At 38.1% G+C, this 19327-nt stretch overlaps 2 protein-coding genes across 8 annotated transcripts in view; one reads left to right on the top strand and one right to left on the bottom strand.

The window, feature by feature from the left end:
* Nucleotides 1–521: 521 nt before the first annotated feature.
* Nucleotides 522–12064, bottom strand: PUS7L (pseudouridine synthase 7 like). Of its 3 annotated transcripts, none has more exons than XR_015285614.1 (10): nucleotides 11701–12064; nucleotides 10385–11312; nucleotides 9569–9728; nucleotides 8409–8604; nucleotides 6653–6751; nucleotides 5077–5158; nucleotides 3478–3755; nucleotides 2561–2739; nucleotides 1849–1902; nucleotides 522–1267 (listed from the first exon to the last, which is right to left on the bottom strand). XR_015285614.1 is itself a non-coding variant. In XM_023930914.2 (8 exons), the coding sequence occupies exons 1-8, from the start codon at nucleotides 11271–11273 to the stop codon at nucleotides 944–946; spliced, it is 2082 nt and encodes a 693-aa protein (XP_023786682.2). In that variant the 5' UTR covers nucleotides 11274–11458; the 3' UTR covers nucleotides 522–943. The 3 variants fall into 3 exon arrangements, 1 of the variants encoding a protein (XP_023786682.2); XR_015285613.1 differs by having other exon boundaries at nucleotides 11553–11724; XM_023930914.2 differs by lacking the exons at nucleotides 2561–2739; nucleotides 11701–12064 and having other exon boundaries at nucleotides 10385–11458.
* Nucleotides 11405–19327, top strand: part of IRAK4 (interleukin 1 receptor associated kinase 4) — a 17126-nt gene continuing 9203 nt past the window's right edge. For 2 of the 5 annotated variants that reach the window (XR_015285615.1, XM_086884657.1), the window contains exons 1-8: nucleotides 11405–11671; nucleotides 12073–12242; nucleotides 13278–13423; nucleotides 13744–13941; nucleotides 14677–14837; nucleotides 15499–15563; nucleotides 15799–15913; nucleotides 17898–18007. Coding sequence is in view for 3 of the 5 variants with exons in the window: in XM_086884657.1 (XP_086740783.1) it covers nucleotides 11411–11671; nucleotides 12073–12242; nucleotides 13278–13423; nucleotides 13744–13941; nucleotides 14677–14837; nucleotides 15499–15563; nucleotides 15799–15913; nucleotides 17898–18007 (1226 nt within the window). In the remaining 2 variants the exon portion in view is untranslated. Of the gene's footprint in view, nucleotides 11672–11783; nucleotides 11850–12072; nucleotides 12243–13277; nucleotides 13424–13743; nucleotides 13942–14676; nucleotides 14838–15498; nucleotides 15564–15798; nucleotides 15914–17867; nucleotides 18008–19327 lie in introns of those variants that run through there. The other 3 variants (XR_015285616.1, XM_086884660.1, XM_086884659.1) reach the window with 2 other exon arrangements.

Below are 19327 nucleotides of genomic sequence, written 5' to 3'. Positions count from 1 at the left end.
TTATATCATTAATTCCTGCTCAATAAAAATGAGTAGACCTTCCTACTTTAAGTTATGCTGCCATCTGCAGGCAACCCAGGTTGGAAGAGGTCTCTGGTCCCTAGTTTAACTGCCTCCACAAAACAAGGATAGTAATAAAGACAATAAAAAGGGAAAAAGTATGTGCTGATCAATGCAATTGCTCACCACCCTCAGTTTGATGCCAGACCTCCCTTCCCAAATCCAGATCAGCTCCTTTTCCAAGTGACTCCCTTCAGTTTATATACCTGTTTATATACTTGGTGGTGGTGTGGAATATACCTTTGGTCAGTGCTGCACTCCCAGCTGAATCTTGAAATCACCAGCATTAACTTAATTTTAGGCATTCACCAAATGTCTGATAAAGCAACCAACAACTTGTCACTGCTGACTCAGGACTTTAACATTTTAACATTAAGTACCTGAACACAGCGAAACACAATATATTAAGGAAACCTCAGTACAACAACTTTTTAGTTAGAAACTTTTAGGCTGTAAACTTGTAACGTTATTGCTTGAATAGCATTTATTACAAAACATTTATAAAATTACTATGAATTACAAGATACATTTTTTTGCTGCACATACTTTTCCAGGGCTTTTTGTAAGCCAGATGTCTACGCAAACAGGAAATTCATGCTGGCTGCCCATGGTTTCTTTAAGTTATATTAGACCAGCCTGGTGTAAGAGTTTTACTCCAATTAATTCAATCCATTTAGAGTTTGGAATGATTTTGAAATATTCCAAAGTATTTTGGCAATATTTTTTTTCCTTATCTGTATGAATCAAAATCTACAAATTTTACCTGTTCATGTTAATGAACATGTTAACATGTTAAACCTGTTATTCTCCCTTATGTTCTTGGCATTACATGTAAAATACCAACTTTGTACAATATTCCTGCAATCTTTCATTAAGTGGAATCTTAAAAATCACATTTCATTATTTCTCTCAGACAGACTGTTGCATAACATGAAGGATCAAGGTCAAATGATATATGAAGAGAGAGTTTTAAATCATTCAGATGGTTGTCCTCAGTTTTGATCTCTTTTTCACTACTTTCCAAAAAATATGAGAGATTCTGAACATTTTTCAAAATGAGTCTGTAGCATCCAGGTATATTCAGCTGCAACGGAGACACTCTGAATTTGCACAACTCCAGCTCATCCTTAGAAAGCCTTTCATGGTACCATTGTCCAACTTTATTACTGGGGTACTTGATACTATGTCCCACCATTGGAAGAACCACCTTCAAAGAAAAAAACAAATATATTTGAGGTAATGCTCAGCCATTCCCCTTTAAATAAATGTGATCATCTAAAATGTGTTTAAACCTTTCGTTCTGGGGCCTGAAATAGTGAACCAGCAGATTCTCTTGTGAAATGAAGCTGTGCATGGCAGGTATATTGAATGTAATTAAAGCAGAAAAAATAATCAATGTACCAGGATTCGTAAAACAAAGCAGTACACAGCAGTAAAGATATTCAGCTGCCATATAGTCAGTTGCCATGCAAGACTTCACAACTGCACTCTGAAACCTTCAAAAATTAGAATGTCAACTGCTTTTGAAAGTTTTTCCCAGTAGACTGAAATCTTTCCCAAATTATTCTGCTTCAGGATAAATATTGCCATACTTCAAATAACACTGTACTTATTTCCACTACAAAGTAAATTTGTTATGAGAGTGGAAATTAGCTTACATGTATTTTCTTTGATGAGCATTCTGGCAGGGATGGAGACTGCACCAGTTAAATTAATCACATTACTTAAAACAAAACATTTTAATCAAATAAAAAGATCAACAACTCAGCATTTTTCATACAGACTTACTTGGTATATAGAGTATTTGTTAGCTGATTCTTCTGAAGCAGTGACTACATGAACCTGACAAGACATTCAAGAAGAAAAAAACACCAACCTTTTAAAAAGTAAAAACATATGTTTTCTTTTAGGAATTATGCACTGTACTCACAAACTTGCAAAGAATATTAAGGTTATTTGACTACTGCAGGGGCAATACACTCATGTATGAAAAAAATCTTAAGATATGCTTACTTTAAATTAATCAGTGGTGATGGCATTACCACTACTATTCTTTGAATCTGAAGTTAACAAAGTCAATGCCATCTTTTGCTTTATCAGCAAATATAAAAAGACAAAGAAAAATGTTTTATATTAAGAAGGAATATATCTACATAAAACTCAGTAACTCAATACTAAATTTAATACATCTCCTTTTAATTTTATTTTACCTAATTATTTCATTAACATTCACTCTAAAAAATATTGGTAAAGAAAAATCTCAGTTGAAACACGAGCTACTCCATAGGGACTGGAGGTAACCTTTCAAATGCTCTTGCCCTCAAATTTGTAAGAGGTTCATCCAAAAGAAATTAATTACATTCTGCCTCTGCACACACCTATTTATTCTCCAGTAAAATACTGCACAGTTTATGATTGATCTGATCAGGAGAAAGATAGACATATAAAGATATCCAGCTGCAAACACTGCCAAGTCCACCACTAAACCCTTATAACATACCTCCAGGGATGGTGTCTCAACCACTTCTCTGTGCAGCCTGTTCCAGTGCTTGATAACCCTTTTTGTGAAGAATATTTTCTAATACACAATCTAAATTTTTCTGGCACAACTTGAGGCTATTTCTTCTTGTCCTATCACTTGCTACTTGGCAACTGTCTTCACAATAAGGTATGCTAACCCTAAAAGAAGAGAGCACTTCAGAATGAACTTCAGCATGTCAGAATCTGGGACCAGAAACTTCACTGCCAGATTCTACTCACTGGCTGACCTATGGCTTCATGCATAGCTCCCAGGCTGAGCTATGGGCAAGCAGAAGCACCCCCTTGCCCTTTACTACCTTACCAAGAAGACTGCTGCATTTTTTGAACAGCTGCTACCAGTTTAGACCCAGCACCAGTGAAATTGTGCTAAACATGTTTTGCCTCTGTAGCTGCAATGGGATTATCAGCTCAGCCTGAGGCCACCTTTCACACTGAACTCATGGTGAGCATTGTATTTAGAAAAACCTGATGTGGAGAGCAAGACTCGTATCTGCACTGATCGGTAATATGGGTACACTCAAGAGTCTACTCTGAAACTCTTACCCAGTCAGATCCTAAGAATAACATTATATACCATGGAGACTAAATTTTCACATGTATCATTTCCAACCTTCTGTTCCTTCCTCTCACTTGAACAAAATGAACAGCCAAAACAGATTAAAGCTTGTAGGTCTATTTATGGTGAAACAAAAAAAAATAAAAAATCATATATCATGTGTTTTAACTTTGTCACAAATATTAAATATTTTAATGAATGAACCAAAATAAAGGCATTTGAGTATGTCTGCTTATGGATTCAAGTGCATTAAGTTGTTTGGGGTTTTTTTGTTGTTGCTGTTTTTCTTTTTACAAGAACTACTTTACAAGAAGACTCACCTTGTCATTCAGGGAAATGCTTTCATCATTTTCTTCCGAGAAGACAAGATCACCCTCAACCACTTTTGAGCCATAAGCCTTCAGCCTATATGATGCTGCTTCATTCCAAATTTTACTGCAATAAGCATGGACATAGAATATGCGCAACGAGTGAGGAATGTTGAGCCATCCTTTGGTACAACCTTCCTGATTTACACCGTAGCGATTTAAAGCTCGTAGCAACATCTTCTCTCTTACTTTAAATTCTGGCAGCATCACAAGCGTGCCCTTTGCATCTTCTGATATAAACAAAAATAACCATGTCAGTAATCCCTGATTATTCAAGTATTACCTGACATTTAAAAAGATAAAATAATCAAATAGGGAAAAAAGCTATCATGTCTCCATGCTTTGATTATCTCCTTTCCTTCAACGTGTCATGTTAGACAAATTTCATCTTGTGTGCCTATCAACACACACCCATGATTTTTTTCTGTTTCATGCACTAGAAGTTAAACTAGCTATCATTCAGTTGTTTGGCCTAGTTTGAACAATTTTTTTTTTTAGAAACTTCCTTTATACTCCAAAGGGTTTTTTTTGAACCAGGTAAATGAAAGTAAAAACCAAGCTATAAAAGAATATTAAATCTCTACTTCTCATCATTTCAGAAGATGTATTTCACAGCAGGTAAGAACCATGTCTTTATTTTAAAGGCAAAAATTACACTGGCCTCAGGGAAGTCTGACCCTTAACCAAGATGAAAATGCATTTAATCAGATTTTTACTACATTATATAAATGCTGTATGTTTAAAATTTTATGGGTTTTTTCTTTTCATATTAGAAGTGATTACCTGATGAAGCCTTTTGCACAGACTTCTATGTCTGCTTTCAGGAAAAGGCAAGCAGCTGCTTTCAGGGTTCACATTAATGTTTTTCCATGCATCATACAGCCATGTACAGAACAGAATCATTCATCTTATATTTTTTTGTGAAACCAAACATACTTTTGTCTTTTAAAGCTATATATCATAATTGGTATGTCAATCTAAAGTGATAAGAAGGCTAACAGATGTGGAATATCTGAAAAGAAAAATACATTTGAAGTTGAGAGCAACTTCAAATTGGTGAGAAAGCTCAGCTGAATGATAAAAGCAATAAATATGGCAAACAGAGCACTCTACTTGGCACACTACTGCGTTTGACCTATTTTGCTGATTTTAGTTCAAGAAAGAAAGAAAGTAGGTGTGTTAAGTTCTGAGTATGTGTTGAGTGCTGCATTCCTGAATACTCCCTCACTAGGGAGAAGTTCATTATCCAAAAGTAGACAAATTGAAGTAGGCCAGAACTCCTCAGATAAATCTTAGTCTCTTGTATTATGATACACAATGTTTGCTTCTCTATTTCCTCACACCTGTAGTACATTCATTTTCCGCTATTTTGCACATTTAGGGACCCATCCTCATACAATTTTTAAATGTGCAACTCTATTGAGTTTCACAGAATCAAATATAAGTGGCATAAAGCAGAGGAAAATAAAAAGTATCTCCCCGTGCAGCAACACCTTATTACCTCACAATATTGACTCTACATAAATATATGGACAATTTAAGTGGACATACCAGTTTGAAGAAAGTATCTTTTTGCATTGTTTACAGGATCATCAGTATCTTCGGGTGTGAAAAATAACTTCACAGCTTCCACCTTAAAAGTACAATTTATTTTGTTTTCAGTTAAAAACGGCTATTTCTCAGCTAAACAGGTTATCATGCATCTGATTCTGCCTTAACATACTCTGCAAGCTCTCAAAATTAAATCAGTTCTTTAGAGTCAAAATCAAATTTGCCCTTACACAGAAGATCCCTTGAATCACAGAACAATGTATTGTGTCCCTTCTCAGATTAAAAAGAGGTTTTAGTCATTCAGAAAATTTCAAAGCTCTGTAAGAAACCAATCACTTTCTTAGTCATCCAGCTCAAACTTCTCCACCTGAAATTGTCATCATTCTATCCTGAACAGGAAGGCTCCTTCCTTCCATCCTGCATGCTTCATACAAAATTTAGACTGAGACTTTCCAGAATTTAGTATGACACTTTCCACAGTGTCATACAAAGAGACAACTATTTTTTATTTTGTTTTTTAATACTAATCTGTATTAGGTTAGATGACACTGTGACAAGGAAAACACTACAGTAATCTCTGCTACTTGCAATATATGAACAGCTGCTCAGTTCGCTAGCACTTCTACCAACCCGTGACACCTGGCTCTTGTCCTCTGTGTTGGACTGTGCAAGCACACACTGGCACATTTTTAATATGAATAGTAGTTCCTACCTATTTTAAATTAAAGTAACTAAGTCAAGACTAAGGATTTAAATCATTACTCCTCAGGGACTGGCATCTGGTCCAACTGCTATCTGATGTCAGATACATCAACAGCAACTTTCATGGCCTGCCCTCAAATCTTGAATCTTGTATTTGAAAGATAAGTTTTCCTGATTTTTCTCATAATCAAAACAAGATTAGAAGAAAAGTATACTCAAGTATCTTTTTGACTTTGTAGTGTCTGATTAGTGTTTTACCTGTGCCAAACACCGTATCACATACACTGAAAAGTACATTACTCTTATCTTATTAATTATTACTTAATAATCTCAGAACTGAGAGCTTGGGAAAGTAGTCAAGGAATAATGGAAAGCAGCAACCTCTTCTATACAGCAGATAAATTACCACAGTATTGAAAAAGCAAATCCTTTCTTATGAGCTTATGTGACATTCTTAAGAATAAATAGACCCCCAGCAGGATAAAGAAGCTACAGTTCAGAGGCAATCAGGACCATGAATAAACACTGTATGAAGACTGCCTCTTTTCAGTGTTCAAACCCTGTATGGAATGCAACCACTTTCCTGCCAACTGGCATGATGATAATCTGAATCACATTCCAATCACAGACAGAACTATCACTCCAGATCTATTTAAAGCCTCACTTGCTGTTTAAAAAAAGGTTTTAGTTTCAGTATGAATATCTTCATGCTTATGTTGTTATCAAAAATGATCTAGCAATTGCTCCAGCACACAGATGAATTCATCTCACAAATGAAATTATTCACTCAGAAGGTCAACTCCAGTGCTAGATATTGCAACAGTAATATGAAATTCTCTTGACAGTAAATACTCATATTAGAAAATGGAAATACCATTTTTTCATTCAGTAAAGCCAATCCTATTTGATCTGTCTGAACAATTTGTCCTTGCCCAAATCGCTGAGGTCCATAGTAATTCACAAAACCTTTTATCTAGAATGAGAAAGAATAAACACATTACATGCATGAAAGTACTGCACATGATGAATAAAACCAGGCATACAACACACAATATACATCTGTATTTACATCCAAAATGCATAAAACCAGAATCAGAAGTTACGTGAAACAAAAGAAATACTGATATATCATTGCAAAATTCTGGCACTAAAAAGATGTCTAAAAAGACTATCAAGTTCTACCATTGTCTTCACATCATTAGAAAGATCCCAGGTAAATGAAACAAAATTATTTCTATATAGTTAATTATCATAATTACAATTACAGGTCAAGACAAAGTAATTAAGCTTTTTAAATGTGTCAGATTATGGAATCTCTACTCAAGCAAATGCAGCACAGCTAATGAACTGGACATTTTTTCTTGAAAACACTAATCTTTTTCACATGAGATAATTTCTGTTATTATTGGAATATAAAGGTCAAAGGCAAACACTTCTTCAAATTGGGATTTTAAATCTGATGAGTTCAAGGTCACATGTGAGAAGTAAAATCACAGTCATATGACCTAAGGAGAACACCTTTTTCCACAAAACAGTAAGTATACATGGAGCAGACAAAAAAAATCATATACTTGTTTTGCAAATGATTATTAAGTTCAAATTTTATAATCTTGCTTGGGACACCTATAGGTCCCATACACAATTTTGCTATCACAGAAGATGAAAAATGCATATTTTGGATTAATACATATCCTGTTTTGTCATTCATCTTCTGACCAGTAAGGTAAATCTAATAAAGCAAGACACACAATCATAGGAATTTGTGTTTATTTTCCAAACAGCAAAATAAAACAAATAAGATGGAATGAAGAAAGCATTATAGTACCAGCTGAATGCTTTCCTCAATAATAAAATTAATTTCCAAAGTACATGTAATGTACTTTGCTTTTTCACACTGGATAGTTTTCATACAAGATTTTATTCCTGGATTAATCTTCTTAAAGCATTTTGTATTATAGTCATTATTTTGAAAGATAGGACAAGAAAATAAATACTGTAAAAAACATCTACTGGTTTTCCCTTCCATTATTTTCCTTTATTTTTCTTAATGGTTTATGAATGTCTGATAATCAGTTTCCTTCAGGGATTACAGAAAACAGAATCAAAATCCACTGCATTTCAGGGGAATCCTTCTTGGAGATGGACATTCCACATATATTCATACCATTAAAGTTTTTCATTCAAGCCAATCATGCATGTTCCTCACATAACCAAAAAAGGCAACCAGCTGTCATGTGCACTGAGCATATGTGTGTATATACACATATCACATACACATTATATGGGTGTGTAAGTACATTGTTTCCCCCTTCATCTGCCACAGTGAGACCCATCACTTTGGGTGCAGCAATCTCTCTTATATTCATATTCATTTGTTACTGAATTCCCCTTGTCTTTTGCTGCCCCACGCTGGGGTCTCCAGTCTGTAACACAGAATCAATTCACTTGTAGTCCATTCTGGGAAGGTAATTTTACTCCTGATTCCCTAAAAAATGCAGGAAGGACAGAAAATGCAAAAAGCACCTAACTTGGAAAATATTGCCATTATTGTGCTATTTCAGGCATTTTCCTTAAAAGTATTTTTTATAACAGCAAATAACTCATTATCAGCAACCATGAGCCTTTCTTACCTCAACACTTTCCATTGCTTCAGATATTCTCTCCTTCAGATCTGTAGAAGAGTCATGACTGTGGTGTTGGAGATCTCTCACAACTATGTCAAAGTGATTGCCCTTCAGCTGACCAAGTCTGAGGTGCTGGCATGCTGGACGGATGTTGTATATTTTCATACCCTTTTTTTCCATTTTGTTTCCAATTTCCTTCAAGCTGAAAAAATAATTAGGAAAAATTATAAACCATCCTCTACTAAAGCTATACAACTCCTAATGAATGTCTTTTTCACCTTTGCACTGATGCTAAAAATACTTAAAATAAATAAATAAATAAAATGGGTTGTAAAACAATTATTATGAGAAAACCAAATCAAATGCAGAGATAGAAGTCTTAAAATTTAGTTATAATCCAGAAATACTTTATAAATATTTGCATCATTGGCATTTTTATTATATTGACAGATGCTGGAATAAAACAATTGATCAAACTTTCTCAGAGTAACTGCACTGAATTTTTAATTTTTTAACATGAAAAACTAGTCATTTTCTTACTCTTCACTCCTCAAAACCTGTTTTTCATTAAAGACAAAGGCAAAGAAAAGGTAATGTGCTGTAGCAGACTCCAAAACACAATTGCTCTTTCTCAGTCAGCTTTAACATAAACAATTCAACGTGCTGATTCTTTGGGTGTGCTCACACATGCTAGTAATTGGAAACACAGCTGACAGTTCAAATATTTATCCTTTAAAATATCCACTCAATCTCTTGTTCTTTTGTGCAAGTAACAGCCATTCAAATCAAAGGAAAATTTCAGCATAAGAGCTTGAATTCTAAGCAGTATTTTAACAACTTCATAAACTCTTTATTTATAAAAAATATTTATTTATCCTGCTGTGTGGATGTGTTTACCTATTTTTCTTCATAATTTAAACACTAACGTGAAGTTTTGCTAATTATCTCTTGGACAACTGGCCTCCAGTTTCCAGTGGAGTTTTACCATTGACTGGAGTGGTAAGTTGGTTATTTCCTAAAGCCACAAAAGATTAAAGCAATTTCCACTGTGCTCTATACAGCCAAGGGGAAGACACATCAAGAACATTTCAAGAGATCGTACCGTTTTGATACTTATTAATACCAAAACCTAGGTGCTGAACTGCTTGTACCCAGATTCCAAGTACCTCTCAGGAGTCACCTTCTTCACAACCATAGGCTGCAAAGTGATAGCCTTCTTATCTTTGATGCCAGTGTAACTGAAGTCTGAAGGAAGAACATCAAGTTCAGCTGCCAACAAGCTGATTGCTTCTAGCGTTTCTAGGTTTTCTTTCTGAAGGGTGAAAGCTGAAACAATCATCTCAGAGTTATTAGGAACTCGCCTTTATGTTTCAGTGCTCTGCCATGGCAGATAGGCAGGTTCTTCTTTCCCTCAAACCGTAATAGCCTGTAAACTGTAAAGAAACTGAAAACTAAAGCAAATGGGACTTTTGCAGCACAGAAGGAAAAAAATAAAAACATTACACAAAACTCAGACCAACCAAAAAACCACGATGCCCTTAAAAATATTACCTCGTAAAATGCAACAGACATTCATGGATGTATTGCAAGAAACATTCTCTGTATAAGAAACTGCTTTAAAGAATGAGATCATAAGTTAAATTTAACCTTACTAACTTGTTCAATATCTACATGCACCTCCTAAACTCCCACAATTACTTTCAAGGGAAAGCTATCAGCCTGGGAAAGCCAGAGTTAGTTAGTGGCTACAATCAAAAGAACCATAACCACTACCAGTGAGCAGTTTATGTCAAATCGCTGCAGTAACTTGATTCCTCCATTTCACTCTCCAGGAATGTAACAGCACTGCACTGATAATGATTTATTTCAACATAAACAATGGGTCAACCAGGCCTATGTGTCATATAAGACTGATCCTCAGTTTCAGTCTTTCTACAGAACACCATAATACCGGCCATTTTCACTAAAAATTAGGTATTTACCTGTATAAACATCTTGCTTCTCCTGAAAACCACCAGCAGACCTTTTTCTGGACCAATTTTTTTCTCGAAACCGTACCATTATTGACATACTTGGCTGATCATTGACATCTGTCACAGTGAAAGATTTTGTTTCTAAAAGCTTTCCAAACTTTCTGTTGATAAAGTGGTGAACTATTTTTCTGTGCTCTTTGTTTCCATCAGGCTCAAAGGAAAATGTAGAATTTTCTATTTTTGCATCTAAAAATTTAAAGAAATCACTTGTTTCCTTTTCAGTCACTAACTGACAAAGTTCTCTGTAATCAGGATTTTCTTTTACAATAATTTCTTTGTCTTTTGTAACAGTGACTAGAAAGGGGAATTTCTGCCTAACAGCACTGTGTAAATCCGCTCGAATTTTCTTGTCCAACCTGGGTCCTAGCGAGAACTCCCTAGTGGCAGCATCAGTGTTTTTTTCCAAGCCCCACGTATCCTTCAGATCACAAGCAAATTTGCCGAGCAGTTCGCTCACGGGCTTGCCGAGTAAGGACTCCAGCACAGGGGCCTCCCCGAGACCGGACTGCAGCTCGGGGTCTCCCTCACGCTCATTTCTGCTGGGGGATGCGCCTGCCGCCGGGCTTGGGCCGCGCCCCGGGGGCCCGGGCGCAGCATCCCGGGGGCACTCGGGGGCACCCGGGCCGGGGGGCTCCGTCCTCCGCTTTTTGAGCTCCCGCGGGCACGGGCAGCCCTGTGCCAGCGGCGCTTCGCTGGTCTTCTGGAGCAATTCAGCCCGGGCGTCCCTGAGGAAGAGTTCGGGCACCTCGAGCTCTGTCACTAGGAAGTCCCTCGGAGAGTTTTTGATGGTGCCGCGGAAGCCGGTGTGCTCCGTCACGTAACTGAAGGAGGGCAGCATGGCTGCGGCCTGCCCTGCTCCCGGCCAGGCCCGCCGCACCTGCAGCGGGCGCAAAGGAAAAAGGGAGAGGGGCGGAATAGAATCAGCTGCTACAAGAAGGGCTGCTGAAAGGCGGGACGGGAGGCAGGTAGGCAGGGATGGACGGACGGATGGATGCAGGGACGCAGGCAGGGAGCGAGGCAGGGACAGACACAGAGAGCAGGGAGCCCCACGCGCCCCGGAAGCCGCCGCCAGGGGGCGCCACGGCCTCCTCCCATCAAAGGAGCCCACGGACGTTACCAAGTTCCCCAGGGCCGGGGGGAAAGACGAGGCAAAGAGCCCAACGAGCCCCCCCCCTCGCGGGCAGACATGGGGCGCGCCGGGGGCGGGTCCCTTTCGGCCGCCTATGGGAAGGCCAGGTGGGAGAGCGCTTCCGCTGTGTCCTCACCGCGCCGGTGACGTCAGAGGCACCGGGGGCTGGGCCCCACCCCCTTAAAGGGGAAGGTTTAAAATGGGGGCGGGGAAGCGGTGCTGCGGTAACGCCCGGTGGGAGGCGGGGCGCCGGGGGATCGCGGGCGCCGCGGTCCGGAAGCGATGGTGAGGCGTGAGGGGACTCCGGGAGGCCCCCGCTGCGGGGTGCAGGGGGCGCTCGCTGCCGGGAATGGTGGGCGGGAGCTGCGCCGCCGGGGTGGCCGGGCCGGGGGACGGCTGTCGGAGGCGTGAGGCGGCTGTCGGAGGCGTGAGGTCGGGGTAGGCTGTGGCGCCCTGCTGGGCGGCCGCTTCCCGGCCAGCCGCACGGGTAACCGCTGTGTCCCACCAGGAGCGGAGGATGGGCGAGCCCGTGACGAATTCCACGTACGTCCGCTGCCTGAGCTACGGGCTCTTGAGGCGGCTGGCAGAGTTCATCGACCCGCAGGAAGGGTGGAAGAAACTTGCGGTGGACATAACCAACCCGTCCGGTGAAAGCAGATATAGCCAAGCGCATATAAGGTCTTACATATACGTCCGTAACGTTAACTCGTGCATTACCCGTTCAACACAAGTATCTTGTTAATCCTGTTTTCCACCCCGTTACTGTAATTTGCTGCACTTTGTATGCCGGTGGGCACTTGGGTTTTACAGTCCCGTTTCCTTAGGGGCCGAAGGGTAATTACTCCTAATTGTTCTGCAACTCAGTTTTTAAGCAAGCCTCAGAAAACTGACTAAAGAAATTAGGATTAATTAGAGCTACAGACATGGGTATTTTTAGCAATATAGCAGAGGCTGCATAATTTTCTGCACCCTAAAGATTATTAGACATTGGTGTTACTGTGCCCAAGAGACTGCTGGAGTGTAACTCCTAATTCACTCTTTCCAAGAAAATGCCCAACAAATGTGGGGAGGCATAAAGCTAACAAGTTTACATGAGAAATAATGCTCGCAATATTTTATGAGCACCTCATTGCTTGAAAGGCTTCTTGGCTCCTTGTTGAAGCTGTTTCAAAGACAGGTTTTTTGATGTTGTATATATTGTCTTGGGTTTTCAGTCTTTTCTAGTAATAGTAGGACTAAATCTTTGTTTTTCTTTCAATAGTTGTATTAACTAAGTCAGAATACTGGATCTAATTACTTCTTAATGTCCATCACAAAATATTCAAAATGGAGTATGAATGCTAAATTGATGCAAAGCAATTATTTCTGTCATTTGATCTGGGTCTGACTTACTCTGTCTCTGGCTGACATTCTCTTCTCTGCTAGTCCAAGGTGCCAATATATTATGTATCCTAGACAAATAGCTGAAGCCATGTATGTATGCATTTCCCATAGTTTTTCCCATATTTTTCATGGTGTTCCCCCGGTTTTAAATGTGTTTAGGTTTTTTTGGCTGTGTTTTCGGAAGATTTGTGATATTTGCAGTGTGTTCAATTTTTTTTTTCAATATGGATTTTTTTTTTTTTTGTAATTTGTCTTTAATCTCTTTCCCTTCATGCTTCTTGATGTAACTTTTTTCTTTTTTTTAATATTGGTTTTAACTTATCTTTTAAGGAGATTTGAGACATTTGTACAAATGGGAAAGAGCCCCACATGTGAATTGCTTTATGACTGGGGAACCACAAACTGCACGGTTGCTGATCTTGTGGATCTGCTGATTAGGAATCAGTTCCTAGCACCAGCAAGCCTTTTGCTTCCAGGTAACTGTTACTCTTGTACAGTTTGTACTGTGTTCTCAGTTTTCTAAGATGCTAAAGAGCTTCACACTGACTTAAAAATCAGAAAGGCTTAGGTTAAAATAACCCAACGTGAATATATTTTCCACTTTCTATCACTTGTAGTAACACTTTAAATAAGAGTTTCAAGTTTCAATGAGAATGCTGGAGTTTACACATGGTAGCAGACTATAACCTGGAGATACTTACATGCCTACTCATTTTCAAAAATACTGGCATTAATATTACTTGTTTTTTCTCTGGCTCTTAATGTAGTTAACACTTTTTCTAAATTCCCTTTTCAGAAGCTGTAAGGACGCCAGAAGAAGTTACATTACCTCTTTCTTCACAGGAAACCTTGCCTATACATGAGAAACAACTACCTGTACAGGAAATAGAAGTGGCATCTGTAAAGCTTGTTTTAGCTCAGAGTACTGAGAGGCAGCATTCAGATTCTTCCTACTTAAGTGAAGAAAACAGCAGCTCACAGTCCAGTAACACAGGTAGACATTTACTTTGGTAGAATTTAGTGCTATTTTTTTTTGCTGATCAGTTCTTCAGCCCATGTGAAATAAATCATAGTGGTACATGAGAGTGATGACTTTATTTCTATCATGGTGCATCTGTGGGAAAGAGCATCTTGCCAATAAGTCACCTAATTTGATGGAAAACTTAACTGTTAGTTAAACTGCAATTTCTTTTTTGCCACACATAATCTGTTGCCCTTTTCCAATACTTATTTTATAGACTGTTTAGCATCTCGTGCTTTAAAACTAGATTTTATGTCAGAAATGACTGAGAATGCTGGAGAAAAGATGACTAAAGAAGGCATTTTAGGAAAGTGTGTGGTTGATCTATTCCTTCCTAAAGGTCTACTTTTGGGTTGCTGCCAGAAACATGATGTAACTTTGGCGTATTTTTTTAAATATAAGGCAGTCTGGCTCTCTCTGTGATCTGCAATACATCTAATTTCTACTACCTGTATCACAGGTATGAATCCAGTATACAATCAGATGTGTGCTACAGTGCTAGTTGTGAAGAAAATTATGCATATATAATTATATATGTTTATCTGCCTTCCTCTTGTGTTTCTGGTATCTTCATCACAGCGCTGGAAGTAGGGCTCCACTGTATCAGGTTTTGTGTGGTAACATGTTTTTGTTTTAAGAGAACTGAAACAGAAAACCTTGTTCCTTAAGCGAAAACATAGTTTTGTGCTAAATGTCAATGTCTTTCAGATTTTCAGAATTTTTTGTTTCATGACTTGGAAAGCATTACAAATAATTTTGATGCTCGACCAGAATCAGCTGGAGGTAATAAACTGGGAGAAGGTGGCTTTGGCATTGTGTTCAAAGGCTACATCAGTGGCAAAAACGTGGCTGTCAAGAAACTCATTGCTGTGAGTTGGTCCTGGGAATTTTTCATTTTAATGACTGTGTACTTTATAGTATCGACTTGTCTACTTTGTTTATTGTGAAAAGTGTTGAATGATACATTTCAAAAAGTGTTGTTACTATGTTACACATTAGTTGGATTAAGAAATTTATCCTTCATCCCCTCAATGTTGTGAGTCAGCACAGTAGCAGGAGCTAATTCTTCCCTTCTCCATAGCTCTCCTTTGAGGGGCTAAACATGTTGTTGGGAAGAGCAGAGTGCTTCCTTAGTTGTTTTCCCCTCACCCTTAAGAAGTGCCAGAAGGGAAGGGGTCCTAAGGAAGTTTCCATTTCCAAGATTCACAAGCTAAATAGGTATTGTCACAGAATTTTAGTCTTCATACCACTGTTTTGTGTTGATATTGAATTTTGTAATTAAGTGCTATTAGAAGGTAACTGTAGTGAATGGAGTAAGTTGCTGACTGCTGAAACTAGATCCATTTATCTAGTTATAGTGTTCCAAGGGATTTAAAGTTGTGTTCTGATATTTTATTTTAGAACTGAGTAGAACATGTATTGTGAAAAGTTAACTAAGAGAGGCTTACAATTCTTTTTTTTTTTTTTAATGAACAACTGTGCATTTTATTATGAACCAGTGATGTTAATGTCAAATACTTCTTTTTATAGATGGTTGATGTTAGTGTTGAGGATTTGAAACAGCAGTTTGAGCAAGAAATAAACATAATGGCAAAGTGAGTACATCATTATACAATTTTTGTCTTTCTAACATAACAGTTTGCATGTTAACTGAAAATGTTTCTTATACAGCACAATCACATTTTATTTTAAAGCATCACTACACAAACCTGACTTTGTGCCGTAGAGGTGAAACAAGTCATTGGGAATCAAGTTTCCTCTGCCTTATGTTTTCCTCAGACGTTGAGTCTTTCAGAGCAAATGTGGACAGGTATTTTTCTTTTGCTATAGGTGTCGGCATGAAAATTTAGTAGAATTACTTGGTTTCTCAAGTGATGGTGCTCAGCCATGCCTGGTGTATGAATACATGCCCAATGGTTCATTGCTTGACAGACTTGCTTGTCTGGTAAGTGAAATCTTTTCTAGCTTCCAATTGCCTTACTTTGCTAAAGTAAGTTAGACATTGTGGAATGTCTTTCAAATGGAATTCAAATGTGATGGCCAAATGATGTTTTACTACTTTCTTCTTGTGTTCTAAGTATTCTTCCAATAAGATTTTGCACAAACATTTTAGATGGATTAAGGTTAAATCAGGTTGACAATACAATGTCATGTACTGGTACTTGAAGCATCACAGAGGCTTGGACTGACTATGCCTGTGTGAGGCTGTGCAGAGGGTGCTGCAGTCTTGTTCCCAGTTCTGATGTTGGCATGTTCTCTGCTGGTTCCTGAGATTCTGTGCTGTGAAATTGACCTTTGTTCACGGTCCTTGTGATAGCGGTTATAATACAATGCTCCTAGTCTGCTTGTCTCTTTCTGAAGTGCCCTAAGTAAATGTGAATTCCATTTTTAAAAAATATTATTTTGTGTGAATGCTTCTCATTTAATCTTCTAGCCTTGGCCTTAAGTAAATAATAAGTTGCTTTGGTTTGTTGAGACAACTCTGTGTATCAAGGACACACAGTGCAATAGTAAGCCAAACAAGGTAGTAGATTAGTGTTTGTTTTAATTTGTTGAAGGAGTTCAAAAATCTGCTTAATACAAAGCAATTGCAGTTTCTGAGATTGTAATCTGGTAAACATTTTAAATTGGTGCTACTTCAACTACCCTTGTCCTCAGACCTAAAATATTTGGCTTGCTTTTTTTTCTGCACTGATTCTCTGATTGTACTGGTTCAAGCATCTATCAGCTGGGAAAGATCTGGAAAAGGGAACTGATCAGGCTGATGAAGTAATACTTGGTGAAAGATTTAATTTTCACCTGGAGACATTTCCTTCGTAGGGCTGCACAAATATTTCTGCTCCAGTGGGAAGGAAGTGGTGCTATGATGAGAATGAGTAGCAGTACTTGGGCAAAGGGCTAGCTCAGTTAGGACTGCTGTCTCAGTTTGGATTGATTAATTTGCTTGCATATGCTGCTACATGTGCAATTATTTTGGTTTTTTTAACTGAATCAGTGCAGAAGGGAGATGTCTTAACTAAGGATAGTGCAAGTTTATCTGTAGAAATGAGCAGTGCTTAACAAGGGTGTGTAGGAAAATGTTCATCCATGTAACTGGCTGTTATCATCAAGTGAGCTTAAAAGATTGGGGATAATTGAAAGCTAAAGGAGAAATCACTGAGTCCTTTAGAAGGAAGAGACAAATTTATGATATAAATCAAGAAATCTAAATCAGAATCTATAAATTAGAAAGAATCTTTATCTGATCAGAGATGTGAGTAATGTACTTACTTGAACATATGTTCTTGCTGACTTCATTTTGTGAGTTCACTGGATGTGTTTGATGCACAGACTCTTGCTTGTATCATGTTATGTCTGGATGTTGAGCAGCCAAGGGAAGTGGTAGAATGGTGAGATACTGTAATCCACTTCCTTTGGCCACTAACAAGATTAAGAGCTAGTTTTGAAATGTAGGTGTACTTATTTCTAAGGTTTAGTTAGTAATATGAATAAAGCTAAGCTCTCAAGAAATCCAAAAACACTGGAAGATTGACTTCTTGCTGTTAATAAAAGCTGTGGGTTGCTTTGAATTACTTGCTTCGGCTTGAAGGCTCTGATATCAGTGCTAGTACAAAGTGGGAGTTGCAGAGATAACGGATAGCAGCTGGCCTTGGAGGGTCAGAGTCAAACATTACCAAGAACATTATTTGCAACTGGCAACTTAATCTAGGGCAAAATGCAGGGAAAAAATGTAATGTGACAAAAGCATGCATTTCTGCCCAAGTCAATTAAGAAATGTATGCTGGTAGTGTTTTTAATTATCTACTTGAAAACAATAAAACATAGCAAGAAGTCACTTTTGGGTTGTGGGGTTTTTGTATGCTTGTTTTGGTTTATGTGAACGTATATATATTTTTCAGATTTTTACTTGCCTTTTCTTCTTAATCAAGGATGAAACTCCACCAATTCCTTGGAATATGAGGTGTAAAATTGTTCAAGGTACAGCAAATGGCATCAACTTTTTGCATGAAAATAATCATATTCACAGAGATATTAAAAGGTAAAAGCTGTAGACTATTGTTGGCTGCATTTTCATCTTTTCATCTTTCTTTTTTCTTTTTCATCTTTCCCCTGTTTAAAGTAATTTTATAGAGAACAAACTACAGAAAGCATTACTTCAGTCAAGGGCACAATCTTCTGCAAGTGACATCCATCACCACAATCTTGTCTGTGTCACAAGGACATGACCAGTACAGACTTCTGAAGATAATTATGGGGTTAGAACCATAGAATTGCTTAGGGTGGAGAAGACCTTTAGCATCAAGTCCAACCATTAACCAGCACTGCCCTGACCACTGCTAAACCATGTCCCCAGGTGCCCACATCCACATGTCTTTCAAATATCTCCAAGGCTGCTGACTCCACCAATTTCCTGGGCAGCCTCTTTCACTGTGCTGACTCCACCAATTTCCTGGGCAGCCTCTTTCACTGCTTCACTTCGTGAAGAAATTTTTCCTAACACCTAATTTAAACCTCATGTGGCACAAATTGAGACCATTTCCTCTTGTCCTATTGCTTTCTACCTGGGAGAGGAGACTGACCCCCACTTGGCTCCAGCCTCCTGTCAGACAATTGTAGGGAGCAATAAGGTCTCCCCTGAGCCTCCTTTTCTTCCAGCTTCCTCAGCTGCTGGACAGCTTTGCAGATGTGAGATTTTGCATTGTAATTGTAATTTGTGTTATAAATAGAATCTGTAAATTGTAATTTGCATCATAATCTGTTACTTTCGTATAGTTGAGTGCCATGAGAACACACAAAATTCTGTTCTTTAATAACTGCTTCTAATGGAGCTACTGTTGAACAACAATTAATCTTTAAATATGGAATGTTTCAGATAAAAACACACTTTTTTTTTCCTAGAGCACTTTTTTGGAGTGTCTCCTTTGATTTACTTCTCTTTTTTTATACATATATGTGTATGTAAAGTATATATATTAAAATATATATCTTATATATATGTGTATGATGTATATGTATGTATATATATGCATAAAATATACAGTAAAATTACTTCAGTCAGATTCATGAAGTTCAAGATTCTTCTATGATAATGAATGTTCATTGTTTGTTGTACCAGAGGGTTTTTTTTCCATGGATATCAGAACTCAGACTAAGTGAGGGTTTTGTTGTAGACTTTGGTTGGCTTTTTCTGGTGTTTTTATTGTTTGCTTCCCATTTCCTGCTACAGCTTACTATATTGGATTTTTTAAAAAGCAGCCCAGATATTTGAAGTAAAGCCCCTAATGCCTTACTCCTTCTGAGGGTAAAGAAGGGGGCAACTGACCAATTAAGTGTTATGGATGAATGTTTCAGTAGCTTT

The sequence above is a fragment of the Cyanistes caeruleus genome, chromosome 4 (assembly GCF_971803275.1).
Source record: "Cyanistes caeruleus chromosome 4, bCyaCae1.hap1.1, whole genome shotgun sequence".
Classification (NCBI taxonomy): domain Eukaryota; kingdom Metazoa; phylum Chordata; class Aves; order Passeriformes; family Paridae; genus Cyanistes; species Cyanistes caeruleus.
Note: the sequence above shows the minus strand (reverse complement) of the source record. Positions and strands in the feature narration are given on the sequence as shown.

Bases quoted from the DNA above. Each gene is read 5' to 3' on its own strand.
- PUS7L (XM_023930914.2), bottom strand. From the start codon at position 11,273: ATGCTGCCCTCCTTCAGTTACGTGACGGAGCACACCGGCTTCCGCGGC. The intron at 9,729-10,384 runs GTAAATACCTAA...TGATTGTTTCAG, and splicing joins GAAGCAAGATGTTTATACAG to CTTTCACCCTTCAGAAAGAA. The intron at 1,268-1,848 runs GTAAGTCTGTAT...TTTTCTTTGAAG, and splicing joins ACAAATACTCTATATACCAA to GTGGTTCTTCCAATGGTGGG.